Genomic DNA, 21762 nt, shown 5'->3' with positions numbered 1-21762 from the left:
GGGGGTGGGGGGTTCTCTCTCTTGACTGCAATAGATCATTTGTAAAAATGATAACATGCTGACTGGATGTACAGATGAATGATAGAAAGAGTAAGGTCAGTAAGGTCAGTAACACAAACTCATCTAATATCTGTGTGTGTGTGTATGCACGTGTGTGTTTGTGTATGTGTGTACGTGTGCACACACTTTTAAGGCTTTAAAGCTCTCACCAGCTTGTCATGCCAAGAATCACATAGGGACATTCACAGATGGAGTCAAGACAACTGCAGTAGTGAACATGTGAAGAGTCTGACTCTTCAGATGGAGATCTGGATGGAGACTTGGAGTGGGTTTCCTTATGAACTCACTGCTTCCTAAGATGAACGCACTTTAGGTCCAGCTCTGGAGGTGGACAGCACTTAGATTTGCCAACAGAAGTTGTGGCAAAACCAGACTGGGAAACAGGGAAAACATAAGAGAGAGAAAGTGCAGAAAATTCCTCTGGATTGACAATATAAGTAAAACTTTTTTTTGCTGGCTCTCATAGAGCCTCTGTTCCTTTCCAGTGTACACTGACGTGGGCGTGGACGTCTGCGCTACCTGGGCTTCCTATCTCAATCTGTAAACCATTTTCCAAGACTAGTTTCAAACCACAAAGCCTCTTGGGTCCCCAGCTGATTTTCTTTCTGCCTCTGACCCTGAATACAGCCCTCAAACACTCACAAAAAAGTAGGCAGAGGGGTATAGGTCCCCCAGTCTCGGTTGTCTTTTATCAGCTTATAAGCAACACATGGAGCCACGCTAACCCTCTGACCCACTGGCTGTCTGTCTCTGCGCACACACGCACAAACAGAAACAAACACACACTGACACACCACATTAACTGCACAGCTTTTTTCTCCCATACTCTTTATTTCGTAACTTCTCCCTCTGCTCCCACTTTCCGAAAATGCAGTAGAGTTTTCAGAGCTCGTCGTCACTCTCTGTCTCTCTCTCTCTCTCGATGTCTCTCTCATTATATTTTTCAATCTTTCTTTTCATCTACTTCAGTCTCAATCATTCTCACTCTCTCCTCATCTACCCCTCCTCTTCTTACCTATTTCAGTCTTCTCTGACACCCCCCCCACTTCTCTCTTTCAGGCTACTTCCCTCCCTCCCTCCCGCTGCCCTCCCCCTGTCTCTCTGTGTCTGTGTGCTGAGTTGAGGTTTGGAGTGGAAACCAGAGTATCAAATCGGAGACACACAGGACAAGAGGGAGCCAGCCTCATAAATCTCCCTTAGTGCAGCCCACAGCATCCAGAGTCAAGAACACAGTGTGTGTGAGTGTGTGTGTACATACACATGTATTTGTGTTTTTGTGGGTGCATGCACTTCTGAGCCTATTCATGCTCATTTGTGCATGCATATGTTTTTTATGTATGCGTAGGTATGTGCAATGTATTAATCTGTGTGAGTACATGCATGCGTGTGGGTTAAAGTGTGCGTATGTGTGAGTTGCGTGTGTGAGTTGCGTGTGTGTGTGTGTGTGTGTGTGTGTGTGTGTGTGTGTCTCTAAGACAGAATAGCCTAGGGCCTGTCCAAAAGCAGAGAGGTAAGCAGAAATTTTGCTCCCTCATGTGGACTGGAATCTATAGTCTCTCATCTCGCCAACAGCTCAGCCTCAACAAATGAATATTGCAGGCCAAGAAGCAGCTGAAGTACAAACTTAACAGAACACCTGAAACTATGAATAAACAGTTTTGTTCCGAGGAAAATGTTTCCAGTATCCTCAAGAGTTTTTCAATGAAAATTAAACTCTGGTCCACCCTGTCATTAAAGAGTACAAACTTTTTTTTGCCCATTTTTGCTGGAGGTTTAAAAAAAAAAAAAAAAAAAAAAGCAGAGAAAAGAATCTCATGACAAGGTCCATTTAGTACTGCAGCTGTTCTGGAGCTTTCATGACATTCATCAGCAGATGTTGGTTTAAAAGCTAAAAACATTCAAGTAAGGGTTAATAACACTGACCAGCTATTGCAACCGTACAAGTCATGTTAGATAATAACATGGCAACAAAAACAAGGGTCTATATTTTATGTGAAACATTAAAAAAAGAAAAAAAATCACATTAATTCTTTTTGTAGCTCTGTATTCGATCAAGTTTGCATATCATCTTGAGCAACAATTTGTTCTTCTAGCAATTTGCACCATTACTTTTAGTGTTAAAGTGTTTTTAAGAGTAATGTCTCTTTTAATGCAGCCACAAAAGGCAGGAATCAGTCCCAGTTTGTAGTGAACTTTAACAGTATGTTCTGATCAGAATTTCTAAAGAGAAAAATTACAGGCATCTATAACCTCCTCATTTGTCCAACTCGTTTGAACTGACAGCTCTCAACCACAGAAGAAAGGAGAAAAATCTAAAGAGGGAATGAAAAAGAAAGAGTGGGGAATATTAAATCAAATTAGAACCAAATGAGGCGAGTGGCACACTGTCCAAAACCACTTTACACCCGGGCCCTTTGAGCATTGCCCTTCTTTTTCCACTAAGACTTTGGTGATTTCTCTGTGTTCTTTTTTTTTTTTTATTCCCTTTGTGCACAGTTCATACGGATTAGCACTTGGTAACCCCCATTCCCCCCTTAAACACACCCAACTCAACACACTGCTAACTATTCCAATGTGTGTTTGCTCATGTATGTGTGTGTGAGCATGAACATCACGGAGAAAGTCACACACGCAGATATGAGTTTCTGCCACTCCGTGTGTGTTTGGGTGTGTGTTCATGTATTGACTATGAGAAGGAGAGGCCGCTTTCTTTCCTGACACTGAAGTTAAGACGTCATCCTGAGAGCGCTGTCAGCTTGGAGTTATCCTTGAAGACAGGGTGGCACCAGACGGAGCAGAGGGGCCTCAGGGGATGGAGAGGATTTAAACCTTCCAGTGTAGACAGCCACACACATCACAATCAGACACTTACTGATGTCGTACCAACTGCACGTTGTTCATATTTCAACCTTTACTTATGAAGTGGATATGGTTTGAGTGCATGCTACACGTTGATGTTTAAGTACTTAAGGAACTGCTATGGGAAATAAAAACTGCTTGGCTGACATACACGGCTGCCTCTCCATTGTACTCAAGGGTTTTGGCAAAAGGGCTGGAACTGGCTTTCTGTCACCATGAGAGGATATAGAAATAAAGACTTATTTACAGGCTGTGTGCTGGAACAGAACCAGTGTCCCTTTATAGCCCCAGTATTGACTCTCACTCTCTGGATGTCTCCCGTGTCAACGTCATGCACAGGAAACAAGGCAGCAAATATACGTGCCAGTGTGAAACAGATCCCTGTTTGAACTCTGGCGTGAGTGTATTAATTCTGATATTGAACTCACATTGTGCTAAGAATTCCCTCAGTGACATATTGTATGTTACCAGGAGCCTGAGATAAATTGAAATAGGTTTAAAAATGAATTTAGAGAGCTAGGAGTGAAAATTGATTTTTACTAGGAATCTCACAAGGCCACCATGTGTACATAAGGATGTCACTGATGTACACTATAATCATTAATACTCAAGTTTTCCTAGAAAATATGTGTCAATATTTTTTCAGCAATCTTAACTAGCGTAGCAAATACCCTTTTATTTCCCTTTGAACACTCCCTCAAACCCTCTCTCTCCCCCTCCTTCTACTCTTTTCTCCACTCCTACCCCTAGAGCCCATTTACTATGATTACCAATAACAATAACACTGCCATTATCTTTTATTATCGCATTTTCCCAAGGCCCTGCCAGCTCTTACAGACTTTGATAAAGCTACAAAACAGCTCCTGTTTCAGGCTTGTATACGGGGCTGCCTTGGCTCAGAATTCCCTTAATAGTCACAGTTTGTTTGGGTATCTGATTTAAATCGACATAAACGGCAATGGTCCACTAAATAGATAGTAAAGTGTTAAGCCACCTGAGACTGCTTTACTGCGGAGGGCTGCTGGTAGGTTTCCAGCTTGGTATTTTATATAATCCTTGTCTCACTTTACTCTTTAAAGTTTTGATTCAAAGAGCGAAAGGAGGGGGCAGAGGGTGCAAATAAACCTAATTAAAACTTAATTTAAAAGCATACGTTGATATATGACCCTACATTTCACTTTCATTACAGGCAAACACATTCCAGTGCTTTCTTCAACTGTTTTACAGCTTCTGTCTCAGGACACAGAGAAGCAACTCAACGGGTCCTTTACAAAAGGAGACTAATTAAATGTGTCTGATCTGTACTGTAATTTCTCAACATACACAGTCCTGGAAAATGACTAAGGAAACAAATAAAACTGGCAATCACCCTCATGCAACTGTCAACTCATATTTAATATACAATGAGAGACACAATGATACAAAGCCAGGCCTCACGGCATTTTAAAAAAGAAATTCCAACACTTTGTATTTGACAAGTATACTATAAAAAAATATGGCTCAATTACTACTGAAAAGTTCTCATAAATGAGAGTGAGAAAAACAATAAGAAGTGATAAATGTTGAGCAATTCCAAAAATGCGACTGACTCATGTGATGGTTTCAAGAGATGCTACTGGCACATATGTTTTCCTTCTGAGCGCGTTGATGTCTCTGCATTCCAGAGGAGCTGTGCTGGTCTCGTCAGGAGCTGGACTGACCTTGTTTCACCTCCCGGTAGCATGACTCAGCCCTCAACCTTGAATCTCTCCTCCTGGGGTCTCATGTTTATTATGTCACAAAAGGCCAGTCACACTCCTGTAACGGTGGCTCACCCTGGAGAGAGTCAGAATCCAGCTGTAGCCACCACCACCACCACCACCACCACCACCACCCCCGCCCCCCTCCACCGAATCCCTCTTGTAAATGAACATGTCCAATCTACCCACTGTGTTTCATTAAAACCAGACCACATCAATCAGGGTCTGAACTTTAAAGGCCAGGTCCCCTCTCCAGCAACATAGGAGAAAAACATGGAGCTGTTAAAGTAAAGGACCTCACACTGCACATACACTCCAACACTCATACACTTAACACCACATTTCTGCTGGCGGACCACACATCGCAACGTCAGTCCGAGACCACACAGTAGGTCTCGTAAGACCGACAAAAGACCTCGTAAGACCTCACACCGGGCCTTAGCATGATTCGATAGGACCTCAGAGAATCCCACACCTGTAACTCCATAAACCACAAAGTAACTCCACTGAATAGCTACTGTAGTCCCCGCGCTGCAATCAGAAACCTGGAAACTGTTTAGACCCGTGACTGTTTGGACATTATTTACTTGACAAAATTAAGTGCAAAGGAAGTGTAAGATCCGCTTTAACCCGGGGCTATTTTCCCAATGGTGAGAGAAGTATAAAGGAAGAGCCAAGAATACATAGCAGGAAGCTCAGGGGGGATGCCAGATGGACAGACGGCAGGATGGATGGGTAGATAAACGAGTGGAGGCCAGGCAACAAGAGGGGAGACTGGGAAGGATTCCCATGGGTGGGGACGGGAAGGCAGCCTCGTGATGGAAAGCTTTCAAACTCCTTTCATCGGCTGCCTGAGGACTGGAGCTTTACAAGAGCAAGATGAGCCGGCGCCACTGGAGCTGCTTGGCGCTCTTCAACGAAACCCAGACGCAGAGACAGAGCAGGACCCTATCGGCACTCCACCCACTCTCTGCCCCCGCCCCAAACACCAGCCCCCATTCCTCCATCGACCTCAGCCTCGACTCTCTGCACAGACACATCATAGCAGAGGCACATTTGCAGTTGCCTCTCTCTTGTTGGGTGTTACTTTTTTTGGATTTCAATTGTGATGAGTGAAAAATTCTCCTATTCACAATTCAGCTTCTCATACCAGGTTATGAACTTTTATTTCACCTCATAATATTCTCAGTCCAAGAACCTAAGAGCCATGTGGAGGAGTTTCAGCTCTAGCAGTGGAGAGCAAGTACACACGACACGTTAGAGGGATCATGAAAGACTGTGATAAAGCAGATCAAGAGAAAGTCTTCGGTCTTACCAGTCCACACTAAGAGATCGTCGCCTGTAGGACGGAGCTCTCTCTGAGGAAGCCTTCTCTGTTTTGGCGGGACGCTCTTTGAGGGACAGACGATGTGTAAATTTGGAGATTCCTGACTCTAACCTGTGGGACAGAACAAAAATAAATAAATCAGCATAAGAATCTATTGACTGGTTTACACATGGAGCTTAGCCCGTTGCTTACACCATATTCCCTCATCATACATTATACATTCTTGCAAAGGAGTTCAGGAGAGGTTAATGTCCAGTTAGTATCCACTGGATGTCTTGGCAGTTTAAATAATTGTTAATAAGAAAACATGCAGAGGGACTGAAATACAGTGGGGTTATGATGTACAGTACTTCTGTAGAAATTCTCTACACTAAAAAGAAAAAATGTTCATCCAAGGTTAATTTAGCTAAAAATCACATTTATCTCAGTAAAACGGACTCTCTTCTGCCTAAAAACTAAACTCAGTTCCACAGAAATCACAATACATGGTGGAAATGTAGCCCATGGAGTTGATAAAGAGTGTAACAATGCTGCAGTTCCCAGAGGAAACATTAGGTTTCAGGGAAAGCCGCATACTTCCTGCCTAATTTTCTGCAAATCTTTTTTCATAGAAAAAAAATGTGAAGTCACACACATTTTAATCTCCTCTACTGGGCTGCCAATGTCCCAGTTCAACTTTTCTCTCAAAATTAAAAACAGGAAATGTAATATTTCTTCCATTCCAGCCCGGGACACATTTGATGAGACTCAGCATTGCAATATTGCTGTGGTAACAGTGGGGACTAATCAAAATGTAATAATATTCTCTATCAAAGAGCCAGACTCACAGAGGAGCATTGCTGGAGCACAGAAGTGTATGTAATGTAAAATGCACAAGACTTATTAAGCTAAGGGTTACATAAAAGTCAAACTGGCTGGTGGATACAAAAAAACATAATTAAAATGTATAGTTGAAGGAATTTCCTCCTTTTTTTTAATTACAGAGGAATACATAAAATGATGCCCAGGTAATGTGCAGTATTCTTTGCTCACCTAATCTCAAGCACTTGCAGTTTCAATTTCATTCTGAAATGATAAAACGTCCCTAATAATGACTCATACACAGTCACACACATACACAGATCTCCTCTCAACCTCAGCCAAAAAGCATTTTAGTCTCCATGGTGAGCCTCGTTGGAGACAAACTGCAGGGACGGTTGGTTGAAGATAACACAGACTATGGGGTGCACTCTGCCACACAAACACAAAGCTCGTATCTGCCATCACTGTCGTTAGTTTATGCGAGATGCTGCAGGAATAACAGTTCACATACGGCTCTGATAAAACGGGATTGATGAGATTGTACACAATAGTTCATGCCGTTACTTTGATTTCTGAGCAGTGACATGGATGAATGACGGTGTGGTGATGTGGCCAGTTGCGCCTAATTCAATTGTCAAACTGGCATCATGTCACATCGTGTCAGGACCTTGTATGAGTAATTCATACGTTCTTGTCACGGAGACTGCTTTAAGACAGAAGGTCTGAGAGTGTCCTGTCAAGTCTAATGCTTCAATGAGAGAGTGATCAGATCTGAGAGAATGATTACTCAAAAAAATGAAATTAGATCAAGACTTTTATTGCATCATAGACTAGTAAATGTTCCCACTGGGGTGAATAAAAGGTTGCTATGACCTTGGAAATTAAAGTAAAACCCTTTTAAAAGTTACAGATCCATTTCCAACTGGGCATTCTGCTACCTTCCTTGGAACATAGTCTTTTTTATTTAAACTGATATATAAACAAAATGAGACCGGTTCATAGCCAAAATTTCATTTCATCCCCGACAGCCATCAAAACTCAACAACCTCTGAACAACAACTTAAAATAAACAAAGACAAAAAAGTTAATATTAATATTACATTAAAACTTATTACAGAATAATTTATGGCCAGGAAATCAATGCATCTACATCAAGGACTAAATAAATTTACATCATATGATGATACTTTACCAAACATACACTATATCTAAGAAAAGCTTTTCTATCTGTATAAAATTGGTAAACATTTTCTTCTGATTGAAATGAGCCCCTGAAAATATTCTCTCATGATTCCTCTTAACACCAGCTGTTTCACTATGAAGACGTTTCCAAAAGTGAAGATGAAAATACACAAGTTCTCATTCGAAATGACCTCATGCGATGGCTTATCTAGTAAAACAACCCCCAACCCCACTGCCTTCGTTCCCACTCCTACACCCTCAGCTACTGTTTCCTGACCCTGCGCCAGCTTCTCCAAAGAGTTGGTTGACCTCGAAGACAAAGAGGCATATTTTCCTGTATGAATCACACAAATGGGGTGTGGGATTTTAGTCAGATGGCAGAGTAACCCCTAATTGATGGTATTAAGCTAGGCTGGGCTTCTTCTTCTTCAAGGGCTTTTAATTAAATTAGTACCACTGCCCTGTGCACGCCAGCCACTGCCAACCATTGATGCTGATGTCCCTTTACATAAACTGCCTGGTCTGAGAAATTCCAATTCATAAATAGCTTAAATGGGCAATTGTTCATCATCACTTCTTGTTAATAATTGCTTTTGTTGATATAGATCTAATACGTTTGGCCTGTGACCAAGACTTACATTAAGAGTTCCCCGTAAAACTTCAAACAAACTTTTGGATCAAACACGTGACACGACATGACCATAGGATAATGACTTCAATGCCATGAAAACACATAGGATCATGACTTCAAAGACACGGGGGGCCACTGGACACAGAAGAGGACTCAGGGAATCCCTTTGAGGGGTTTAGAGGAAAACTGGACATGCGAAGCAGGTGGGTCTCTGTGGAGGGGATCTGCTGGCAACTGGCTGCCTCTTGGCTCAACCCTGGCTCCACCCCATGCAGCTGTCCCTGATAACATCATCACAGCAGGCACACTGTGATGACGCAGTCCCCTTGGAGGCCCACTCAGGATATCCTGGTTGATTATCTTCTCATCAAAATCATATTTTCTCTTTCATTTCCCTTGGTGTTGATTACAGTTTAAGAAATCAGACATTTGATTGATTGTTTTTCCTTATAGAACTGAAGTTGGAGCAGGGGGCATCCAGTCAAATATGACTTTGAAGCCATGTGGTCCAATAGACACATTCAGTGAAGCTTTTAACCTATACCATCAACAGGCAAGTGCACACAAAAGAGCAAACTGGTGCTTAAGCACCTACTCAGCTGCTCCGAGCTCTTAGAAGAAAGAACCTATAGGCCTACAATGCCACTGTAGACATACCTGTATGTGTCAGTCTCTTGTCAGTTTCCATCTCAAACCTCAGTTGCTTTGCTCTGCTTTCAGTGCACACAGACAAAGGCTATTAAGTCATTTCAGACCACATGCAGAAGGGACGCTTGCTGAGCGAAGCTGCACAGCATGTGTGCACAATGGACAGCTGCCCTGCTATGGGAGCTTTCTTTTTCTGTCTCTTTTCTATTTGTCTTTGATGTATAACGTTGATAGTTATAGAAATAAAATATATATTAAAAAAACCAAAAAAACTTATTGTAGAGACTTCACCATCTCATTCTCTGGCATCCTCATGCCTAATTTTAGATGAGCTGTGTTTTTATTTCTTTTGTGTTATTTTACTGGATTCAGTTTTACCTTTTTATTCTGTTTCAGTTCATGTCTTTACCTTTTTACCTTTAATTTACCTTTAAGCCTTCACCTTTAAGTGATTAATGGCATAGCTCTAGAGATGGGAATGTCGGTTTCTTTGTATGGCAGTCAAGTCATTTGTGGTCCTGAGATGATGAAGCCTATGAGCTTTGGCGATTTCTTTACTTATCCTGGAGCGCCACATTGATGATTTATTAAAATATGTAGTAAAGTAAAATGCAACTATTGGCTTGATTGCCATGGAATTTAGTACACACATCTATGGTTTCCAGGGGGTGAATCTTAATGACTGGTGATTCAAAATTATTCAAGAAAATATCTAAATATCTGATGGATAGGCATAAAATTTTGGTTCATGGTTCGCAGATGTTGTGTTTTAATGGCTTTGGTTAACGCTTGATTTTTCCTGACTGTGGTTTTGATTGAAATGTCTTAACAACTATTGGATTGATACATAAATCTTTTCATTTAGCACCACCCTCAGGTCAACATTTTTTTAAATCTTTTATCATATTGTGTTTATGGCCAAATACAAAGACTTAGTGGCTCTTTAGCTTAGTGCTAATTAGCAAGTGTTACCGTGCTAACACACTATACTAAAATGGCATACATGGTAAACATTACCTGATAAACATTAGTATGTTAGCTTTGTCATTGGTAGCATGTTAGCATGGTGACATTTGCATTTAGCTCATAGCACTGCTGTGCTCAACTACAGCCTTAGACTTGAGAGACTAGATCATTTTTATTATGATGTTAATCACTTGGACAGAAACAAACCTACATAGTGTATTTTTACCACAGTTAATTACACATAAAAGTCTCCACCTTTTTCATATTTTATATTTTGTTTCCATCATCATGAAATCCCTTTTATGGTCCGAGTGACTATGAGATATGATAACTGTTCCTAATATATCCATCCAGTGGGAAAGCCCACCACTCACTGCAATGTGATTTAGATTATGGTCTTGCCAGCATTACTAACTTTCCCCAATCCTGCAGCACAAGAGTGCTTTTGTCAGCGCTGAATACGTTGTGTGGCGATACGGAGGAAACGTTGACCTACACACGCACACACATTCACACTGTCACTGCGAAGGATCGCTTTCTTGCAAACAACCTCACTTAATGTCCCTTTCCCCCTGTTCTGTTGCCATGGCAGCAATTAACTGTTCAAAGGTATTAATATGCAGAAGCTCAGCTAAAGAACTTATTGTTCTCGCTCGCAGTACACAATGCTATCGACTGTGCACTTTGACCCCGCTCACAGCCTCAGTAACCCACTGCCATCTGAGAGCAGAGTTAAGACTGCGTGGAATTCTGGTTGAACCAATGCAGCTGAAAGATGTTCAACAGCGAAATAAAGGGACATGCTTATTTACAGTGTAGGAATATTCATCTGTTTTATTACGATTACCACTAAATTATAAATATTTATAAATTACAAATGAATATTAAAAAGCTACATTCCCCAAGGTGTTAATTATTCAATTTATTATTATGGCAAAGTACTTCCAAAAGTAATTTCTTTGTAAAATAAATGATACAAATATAATTTTCACATTACATCATTAGCATTTTTATATTACCATAATTTGAATCCTGAATTAATGAGACACGTTGTTATTTGGAGCTTTATTTCCATTTTCTTGTAATAAATGCACACTATTATTGATCAATACAAAGTTTTGCACATATTCATATATTTGATTAATGGGAAATAATATAACATGTATGCTCTTCAAAGCTTCTCAGATCATACAGAGGGATTTGTATGAAACACGTTCATAAAAGAGATCCCACAGCAGCCAGCAGAATGCTATGCATTACACAATCTATGTGGTCTGTCTGAGGTTGGGCTGCCCGTAACCACAGATCTTATTTCAGATTACTAAGGCACAGACACTACTGTAAATCATGAGCAGGACAGACAAATACCTGACCTTGTTTCAGCAATTATGGGCAATGGCTGCCTACCTAAAACAACTATTTTGAAAAGGAGAGAAAACAAAGTGCTAGGATTTCTTTCATCTCTGTCTCCTGCTATGGCTTCTTATCCCTGCCAGTGGAACTCTGCTCGCAAGCATGTGTGCACACACACACACACATAGACAAACAGTTTAATTCAGGAACATACCCCTCAATGTGTTTCATTAGGCAAACAAAAAGGCTTTCAGTGGTCCAATCATAAAAGAGCCCAGCCAAGCTATGAACATTGCTAATTAAAATCTGCTCAAAGAAAGCCTTGTTTTCCACTCACCATCTCCATCCAAACCCATGTCTGTGTGTACGTCTCTGTACATGGCGGAGGCCGCTTTTATTTCACTTGGACTGAGGTCTCACTAATAAAACATACTGATATTTCTTCAAACTAACAAGCTTTTCCTTCAGTTTTGATACGATTACATTATCTGATTTGCTCAAAGTGTAATGTTTAATCATTGGAAGCAGTGGGGGTCAATAAATGAGAAGCAATATCACAGCAGTCCGTTGCACAATACCTCTTGTACTCTGGAGTCAAATGAATTTGGCTTGCTTCTTATAACTATAAAATTGTCTATAATAATGCATCAAAACTATACAGTGCATGACTAAAAGCAAGTCAACACAGAGCGAATATGTTAATGAGAAGGATCATTCTTCTAGCACCCACATGGGTCCTACAGAGTGGGGAGGCATTTAACAGCCAGCTCATTGCCTTGACAAATAAATCCCAACAATAACTGCCTCAACTTCAAATGCTAATGATCTAATCACACTGCTACGAGCCAAAGGAAAGGACTCTGTTATCACCCTACACACATCTTTTCATATGCTGCCTATCCACCCACAATGTTAAACAGAGATATTTCCTTCTCTACTCCTTTCCCTCCATCCCTTCATTTGCACATCTCTGAGTCACACTCACTCATCGTTTCATCTTTCTTTTTTTTCAAACGTCTCCGTTTTATTGCTCTGCTCTCTCACTCACTCCTGTTTTCCACGGACTCGGCACATACAGAATTTGTCAGGGAGACAAAAATGACGGAGGAATTTGATGCCTTTTTTTTCACTTTGGTCAGCTCCCTGTGGTGTTGGGTTTGATGCCATTCCCTCCGTGTCCCCCTCTGCGTTTGATGTGTGGCATAAGGCTGACTCAACACTGTGAGATACACCGATGATGGATCTGAAGTCAAATTAGTCTTGAATTGAGCTGACAAACGCACGGACGCCAGCAAACTATTAGAGTCTGTAGCTGGAGTACCATACCACTAAGAGAGGAGGGGCAAAGCAAAGCGGTACCACAGACAGTTTTCTCTTTCCACTCGCTCACGGTTGAGGTGTCATGAGATAATAATGTGAATGTGATCTGGAGGAAACTGATCTGGGGTAATTTATCACACTGGGGAGATGTGTTAACACCCAACTGAACATACAGCACTGTGTACAACAGAGCACCAGCACATCACACCTACAGTGTGATGGCGCACACATTTCCAAGATGAGCAGAGGCACTGACTTACAATGTCCAGGTGTCTTGACTGCTGGAGTAAATCTGAAAGCCTTATTGCTGCTGTCAGCAATTAAAACAGTCACCAGTCGCCACATCACATCACATGACATGACATGACATCGTAACCCACTAATAATTCTGCTCAGAATCTCATAATTCACCACAGAATCCCCACTTAAACTCCACATAAGACTCCAACTGGCTTCTTCCAGGACACAGAAAAGCTGATAAAACCTTGTGGAGCCTGGATCTTAACCCCCCCTGTATTGGTCTACTCAGTCCCACAGCACCGGTGCTGGCCTGCACGGGTTCATGCCTCACTGTTCGACAAAGGGTGAATGGAAGGCAAAGGAGTGAATGTATGCCAGTGTGAGTACATCTCTTCTCTGAATAGCTCATGTGAGTCCATGGTTGTGAATCTGTGTGCCAGCATTAGTTAAACTAAACTGAGGTTTTTAGAGGCCTGGCCTGACTGAGGTGGACATCCCTCTGGTATTATGTTTATGGCCTTGAAACAGCTTTAAACATACACACACGCACAGGGCACCCCGCTTTCCCCCATCAACCCACAATTGAGCACGGCGTCGAGATTCCAATCAGGGTTGAGCCAGCAGACTGAGGGGATTATTTATGCTGGAAAGGAGAGGGGAACCTCGAGGAGGGAGAGAGATGTGTGCGTGTTGCTTGAATTTCTATACTTACGAGAACCAAAGGTCTAACTTCAGGACAGGACGTTGAGGAAAATCCCCCAAGTTAAACATTTTTCCAGTCATCATTTAAACAGCTGATTTACTGTTAGAGCTCAGGTTTGCGGTTTAATTAATTAAGATTAGGTTTAGGTTTGGGAAAAGCGTTAAGGTTAAGTAGTTGGTGCTGGGCATAGAAGCTGGGAAACACACATTCACATCCACACAGACAAACCCCCCCTTCACACAGCGAAAATTAGGTGGGGTTGAACCTGCATTGGCGGTCGATCTGAATGAGTGCATCATCCAACAAGTCCTCTCAACTTTGGGCCGTTTTTCACAAAAGCGATTTCAAAGCACTGCTTATACGCAGATCAAAAACTGTGCCAGTGTCTTATTTTCCCATAAAAAGTCACTTACAATTTGCAGATACATTTACAAGTCCTTCAGTCTTTTTTACATACCCGTGCATGGGTCGTAGGCATGATGTTTCTTTTGATTAGTTAAATGTATCAAAACAAACTCACGTTGCAGTTAGATGCTGCACAGGCCTCTGGGTTCACTGCAGGTTGGACACTACTCACTTTGGTGACCAGCCGATAATTTTCGGAATGGGAATTCAATTTAATGTTACTGAGGAGACTTTAATGTCATTTATGGGAGTACTAAAAAAATGTTGTAATGCTGTAAACGGGGACATTTCTGACTTGTTGGGTTTATGAGGAATGCCTTAACATAGCATTTGTTATGTTCCTGCTGAGGCTAAGGGCAGGAAGTATAATGTTGACGCTGTGTTGGATCCTTCACAGACATTAGCGGGAGCGGTACAGAGGTCCATTCTACTTACATCCATCCATCCTGCAAGGGAAGGGCTCCTGTAATGGGAATTTAGAAGTACAGGAAATACAGAGCTGGCCACCATCACGGATCCTACTGAGCACTACCAGAAACATTTTTTAGGTTAAGCGGAGGACAATGCTTTGGAATCGCGTTGTCAGAAAAAAACAGCAAACTTAAATCCAAAATATCAATCTGTGACCCCGGATTGGTGATGGCAGTTAAAATGCTGAGTTGGCTTGTTTGTACCAAAATCATTTTAATCCTGAAATCATATTTGTACTATTGTGAGCCAGCAAACTCCAAAGTGTTGAGATGTTTTTGGGCAAACTGATCAAATTCTGACGTGTGGTTTCAAACTGGAGGGAGAAGTTTGGTAAAAGGACTCAACTTGTTGTGCAACATAATAGAAAGACATTTTCCTTGAGCACTCCCTCAGCTCATGTGGTTGTGAAGATGGAGCGTTTGTATGCTATGTTGTTACATGTATCCTTTTTGCGAGTGTGTGTGCATGTTTCTGAATTTTAAGTGAGAATGGAAAACGCTATGCATCACAGAATAGCAGTGTTCAAGCACTCCAAATTAAGCTCTCTTTCTCCCTTTGCATCTTTCTCTCTCTCTTACACACACAAACACACACACACACACACACACACTATCATGGCCAGGATGCCTTACCAAAACAATGGCTGTCTCTGCCTGCTCAGTTCTTTGGCCTGGCAGCCTGCTCTTGGGAAGTTCTCAAACAACCCAACATCTCTGCAGCCAAGCCACATCAAATAAGCGCGCACACACACACACACACGCACACACACACACACACACACACACACACACGGATAGAGGGATAAATGCTGCTAACATTCACACAAGTATACACTCTTCGTGTAGTGAGACACAGTGGATCAACAAGTATGGGTACAAACACACACTTCGCTGTTGAAAACATGCGTGCACACATACACACCAGATCAACTGTACAAATAGTCGCACACTCAGATAAGTGAGCCAGCGGCAGTCTCCTCCGGGCCGCTGAGTTAGCTCCCTCTCCTACCACCATTACCACTATTGTAAATACTCCTCAATATGTATTTACACTGGGATTTCAGACCCCTGGAAAAAAATGAGGTGAACAGAAAAGAAGGCTGGAAAAATGAAGGAATGTGTTTCACGTCGGTCAGACAGCAGGAACCCTCAGTCTTATTATCTTTCTGCTAGAATTTGCCTTGGATTGTACCTCTGGGGGATGAGATAGAGTCATGCGGTGGGTCTTCTCTCTGTCACTTTCTCTTTTTTTTCCTGCTTATTTCCAACTGATGCAAAAAGCAGGGACCGGCAGACATGAGGGAAAGCCTTACTAAATCCGGGAATAAACAGAGTGATTTAAATTACAATTTCATAACTGAATATATATGTTAATTCTTTTCTTATACAAAGTTACTTTTGATGACATCACACCTACATTTCAAACAGTTTGCATCACTTTTACATGTTAATGTTCTTTAGCACGTTTGCATCTTTGCAGTTCATTAGCCATATGAGCTCTAGATATTCATACTATAAACGGCTGATCTTCCTCTCCTCTGATCTGAGGTACACGCCACTGCATTTGATCAGTTCCATTTAAGACTGTGTGTACTGTACACTGAATGAAATGAATAAAAACCTGTGGTGTCATCAACACTGGTCCATGAATTAAATGCTGCAGGGCTTTGGCTCCTGTGTCACCTGTAACCACGGCAACAAGCAGCTACTGCTGGGAGGAAAAGTCCTTCGACTGTGGGGAGCGTGGCAGTAAAACAACCGCAGGGTGTGAGGCGCAGAGTCTTTGGAGTGAAAAGAGTGAGAGGAATTGGAGAAATGAAGGTGAGAGTCTGAGGTTTTATCACAGTTATACGGGGGTCATGAAAAGCAAAGACGCCTTCTCTTGGATAAATGTCAAATCTAATATTAGACCAAAAAGGAGCACTTGATTAATGATTGCTAACTTTACCATTTTTCTAAAAAGTTGTTTTTCAAGTAATTTCTCTTCCTTTCAATTGCCGGCTAAGTTATTCTACCTCTATTTGAAAGTATCCGCAGGTTCACTTAATGAAATCGTTATATGATATTTAACTGTAGAGTTACTAAGAAATTACACTGAACTAGAATATGGTTTTATTATCTACACACAACTTCAGGTCAGGCACATATATCCCCCATTACTCACCTTAAGTTATTCCATCACACACACACACACACACACACACACACACACACACACACCTACGTCAACCCCATATGAGAACAATTACACGCCCTGCTCCCGTGAATAAATTAGTCCAATCAAGTTCTCTCTTCCCTGACATCCGTACCTAAATCCCTTGCTCCATGAAAAAGCAAAGCATCTCCTCACTTCCAAAGACACCCCCAGTGCCCCATCCTTCCATTATTCCTTCCTTCCTGTATTGTCTGCGCCCAGCGTAGCAGCAAGTAGGAAAGACGAGGCCAGAGAGATGAGAGGAAGTTAAGAAAGCAAAGGTTGTTTTTATTACAGTGCAAGCTTTCTAAGTGCTCATGAGGTATAAAACAAGTGCAAAAACCGCAGACATAATTACGTAACTATCCAAAGGCGAGTCCAGCTTATTGGCTTTGAGCTGCTTTTTTTTTTTTTTTTTTAAAAGGTGTTCCCAGTGTCCACGAAGAGAGTCTCGGATCCACAACTTCAGAAGTGCAGCTTTTAATTTAAATGTTACTTTCAATAATGAAAACTGTGCTCAAATTAATCTGACAACAACAAGTATTAAAAGCACAAGTGATAAAAAGACAGAAAACAGTAAAAGCTCTATAAAATCTCTTTAACATCTTGATGAAAATGCGTTTAGACATTTACAGTAAAAAAAAAAAGGAGCCAAAGGAATGATGACTGATCGACCGGTAAATGTTTTTGACAGTTATGTTCATCCTTGTTTTTAGACTGGTTGGTTTTCTCCCTCTGCACCTCTGGGGTTGGTAGGCTGTCAAAATAAGTGTAATGTGAGGCTATTCTGTAAACTGGTAATAAGCCCTGCAGAGGAATTGTGAATCACTTGTAAATGATCCGGTGATTATCTGCTAAGGTACATAAAAAAGAAAGTTGCAGTGGTCCAAGTGGGACAAAATGGAACAGCTCAGCAATATTCCTTCATTAATAAGAGGTGGAGCAAATCAAATCCTCGACAGCATTAAATGAAATTGCCTGACAGGGGCACAAATGAGCACTGTTTTTATTCCATCTGCTTTGGGATGCAGGAAATGACTTTAAGCAATCGTATGAAATCATTCTTTTGACATTTTTGAGGCTCGGTATGACTAAATGTGCTTGACATAAAAAAAGATACTTTCAACACTTCTGATCTTCCAGACAGAAAGCAGAACAGAAAGCAGAATAGGAGCCAGGATAGAGAGTGATTGTTAATATAGTGGGGGGCTGAGATAATACAGATGGGATATTACAAAACATGCACCAATAATCAGTCACACACACACACACACACACACACACACACACACACACACACACACACACACACACACACACACTGATGTATTAAGGATCAAATGCCTGTATCTTGTTGTGTATCCCTCGGGTTAATGATAATTTTGAAATGAAAAATATGTACATGTGTGCGTGTGTGTGCGTGTGTGTGTGTGTCTGCATCCCGTTTGCTATTCACCTGCTGTATATGTCCACTTATGCTCATTCACACATTTCTGCTGCCACAAATCATTGTATGTGTAAGTGTATACTGAACACTCTTCTCTTTCCCTCATTCTCCAGCCGACTCTCGTTTTTGACATCCCATGATGGCTCTACTGGTTCTTCAATACAACTGCTTGTCTCCTGGCAACCAGTGTCTCCCATTATGGCACACTGAGTACTCACTGTGCCAGCACCCCTGGCACATCAGACACATCAGATACAACAGAAAAAAAGTATACATTAAATCTATGGTGCAGTACATGTAACACTATTAGTGTTATGTATGTAGCCTGTGTCTACATACATGTAGACACAGGCAAACAATGGCCAAACATAGTGATTTTCACTAGTGGGGAACAGTTCCAGTCAACAAGCGAACCCGTCTTTGATTCAGACTGATTACGTTACGTTTGTTAAAGATCCAGGTAAAATGCAGCTGGGTGTTTTCAGGACAACACACACAAATCTCACTCATGGACACACTCATACGAGCCTCCATGTTTCGCTGGGAAAGGCCTGTTGCTATGAAACCATGTGAGCACAGACAGTTCAAATGCACGACTGAAAGCTGTGTTTTACTCAAGGAAACATCTGATCACATCCGAGACAGCTTGTACAAAGTTAAACAATCGATAGTTTCATAAGCAGCTGGCTGTCTGAGTCAGCTTCAATGCACTCAACAGAAAAAAAGAAAAAAGATTACACTCAACGAAGCTTCAATTCAAAGCAATGGTGTAGCTTTCAAAGGAAAACAGCAACAGAGAATCTTCTAATTGGTTAATTGACTAATTAAGCCACAGGGAGACGTCCTGAAGTGTCCTGGACTGAGATAAAGAGAAAAACAGGATGACCACCTTAAGTGCACCGTCTACGCTGCCTGCACTGCTAATAGGGAGAAACACACACAGGAGATAGATACGTTGTGAGGATAAATACGAGTGTCGATGGCTTTGGTTGCTGGGTAACTAAAATATACAGCTATTTTTGTTTGATTGAAGTTCCCGCCCCACACATCTTTCACTATGTGCCCGTTGTGATTTCACAGCGATATGCAGTGCATCTCAAATGTTGAATTAGTTTCACGCAGTAATCTTGGACATGCAAAAGAGGCTTATTTTCCAATAAATGGTCCGGTATTTATTTGCTCCTATTATTGGCCCCAACATAGGAGATGTTACTGGCAAGCAAAAATGGTGTAATTAATAAAGCCACTAGTTGCTGAGAGACCGAGAGAATATATTGACATAAAGAGCTTATATAAGTAATGGGCAAATTTAATTGCAACAGATCAGAGAACAGGCCTCTCACTAAACAATGATGAAATATAGAACTAAATTAAATAAAAGTATGAAAAAAAAAGACCTCACTGTCTCTTGCTGTCATGTTGATTATAGCATATGACAGTGTATTTTGTTAACGTTAATATTCCGTCACAGTGTCATCTCACAGTAAAAAGGTCCTCGTTGTGACTTAGCTACACAAAAACAAACTCAAACTCGTCTCCTTTTTACTTCCACAGAGAAACTAAATTTCTCCCGTGTACATTTCTCACAGAACTGATTTCAGCAGAACAAAGTCTGGGAGTGCTTTTGTTCCATGTGGCAAATGAAAGCAGATTTCTATTCTGATCAATGCAAACAGTTCCATGCTGAAACTCTGGAATGACTGAGAAGTATTACTGTTATGGAATGGATTATGGATCAGGCTTAGACGGACTTAACTTGCTTTTCAAACATGCACACACACATTGGAATTCACTGGCATCTAAACACAGATGAATCAGGTCAAATACTGTTGGAACTTGTGTAACATCAAAACACTCCTGAAAACTGAGCTGCCCCATGTTCTTCTTTATCCACAATCCTACATTAGATGTAATCAGTTATGCTAATGAGGCCAGTAATGAGTTCTATTTTCATCGGAAAAATTCTGTATGTCTTATATAACTCAAGATTAGAGTGAGGAAACTTGCAAAATGCTGTTACAACAAGACAAAATGACAACCAGCATAAACATAAAGAAGAAGGAGATTACTTGTTGCCACCACAACAAGAGACCACAGCGGCAACAACCATGGGTGGCATTATATAAAGATCTCTGGGAGCCATTGATTTTCAATCATGCCCTACATGCCTTTGTTCTCTTTTCTCAACTCAAATTAAGAGGGGAAATAAAATGCAGACAAAAGAGAGGAAACCAAGGATGGATGGAAGGGTGTAGAGGCAGGTGAACAGATGGGACTTACTTCTTGTGCTGATTCTCCTTCCTGTCAGCAGACCCCAGACTCTGTAAATAAGAGAAGAAAAACAGATGTTACAATCTAAGATAGTCGATTCATGGTATCCATCCGTTCACTTTGTCACATTAATGTAGGCTCAGACGGCTTTATCCAGCTACCTCAAATGTCCACCAATAAGACTAGCGAGCACGGCAAATAAGGCAAACAACTAAAATTTCAATTTAGGAAAAAACATGCAGTAATTAGTCTAAAAATAATATCTTGAAAGCCTCTGACAAAAAAAAAACAAACAGTTAAGGTTCTGCACAAAACGTACTACCCTCAGCCGAAGCATCAGCAAGTTAATTAACCTGAAAAACAGTCCAGTTACACAAACACAAAGACAGAGATATCCTGCTCATTCCCTTTATTGAGTTTGGTTTATTAGAGAAGAGGTGACCTACAGTTAATGTATGTCTCAAGCCGCCCACTAATCTGGACATTTACCTTCAAGGCAGCACCAATCAAATGATCAATGTCCCTGTAAGAGCCAATTACATGGGTAATGACCTTGTCTCCAGTGAAAAATAATTAGCTCCCTAGCCACAATTACAAACACTTAACCCAGTAGTTTTACTTTATTCACATGCATTTATCAAAATGTTTAGGAAGGAAAAAGGGAGCATTAGACACAGTTTAAAAGCCATTTCCCTGATGATAAAGTCAGTTGAGTTCAGAAGCTCACGTGTAATAACAATACTTCCTGCCAGCTCGGCTCAACAGGTGATGTTTGAATGCATCCCTCCAGCACAGGCACACATGCACATTGACACAAAAACGCACCTTTACACACAGGAGCACACACACACACACACACACACACACACACACACACACACACACACACACACACACACACACAGTATCCCCCTGCTGTCCACATCTTCTGGAGGTGTACAGCTCTCAGAGGCGACACATGCTGAGACTGACAGAAGTGCACACATAAGACACACAGACACTCGATGCATACACACACAGATAAATACAAGTGCACACCCGAATTTGGCCCCGAGGCTGGAGACATTTATGGAGTGAAGTTCATCTTTGCAAATGAGGCTAATTCAGGCTCGGTAAATGGAGGAGGGCCCCCCGCCCCACGCCCCC

At 41.4% G+C, this 21762-nt stretch overlaps 1 protein-coding gene across 1 annotated transcript in view; it reads right to left on the bottom strand.

The window, feature by feature from the left end:
• Window positions 1-21762, bottom strand: part of ankfn1b (ankyrin repeat and fibronectin type III domain containing 1b) — a 111463-nt gene that overhangs the window by 33083 nt on the left and 56618 nt on the right. Inside the window, exons 4-5 of the mRNA XM_087175366.1 lie at window positions 20626-20666; window positions 5974-6096 (exon numbers count right to left, since the gene is read on the bottom strand). Of these exons, the coding sequence (XP_087031492.1) occupies window positions 5974-6096; window positions 20626-20666 (164 nt within the window). The remainder of the gene's footprint in view (window positions 1-5973; window positions 6097-20625; window positions 20667-21762) is intronic.

Source organism: Seriola lalandi, unplaced genomic scaffold (genome assembly GCF_002814215.2).
Source record: "Seriola lalandi dorsalis isolate HSWRI2012SDOR001 ecotype SW California unplaced genomic scaffold, Sedor1 jcf7180002054464, whole genome shotgun sequence".
NCBI lineage: Eukaryota > Metazoa > Chordata > Actinopteri > Carangiformes > Carangidae > Seriola > Seriola lalandi.
The sequence above is the reverse complement of the archived record's forward strand: the minus strand, read 5'-3'. Positions and strand labels throughout refer to the sequence as shown.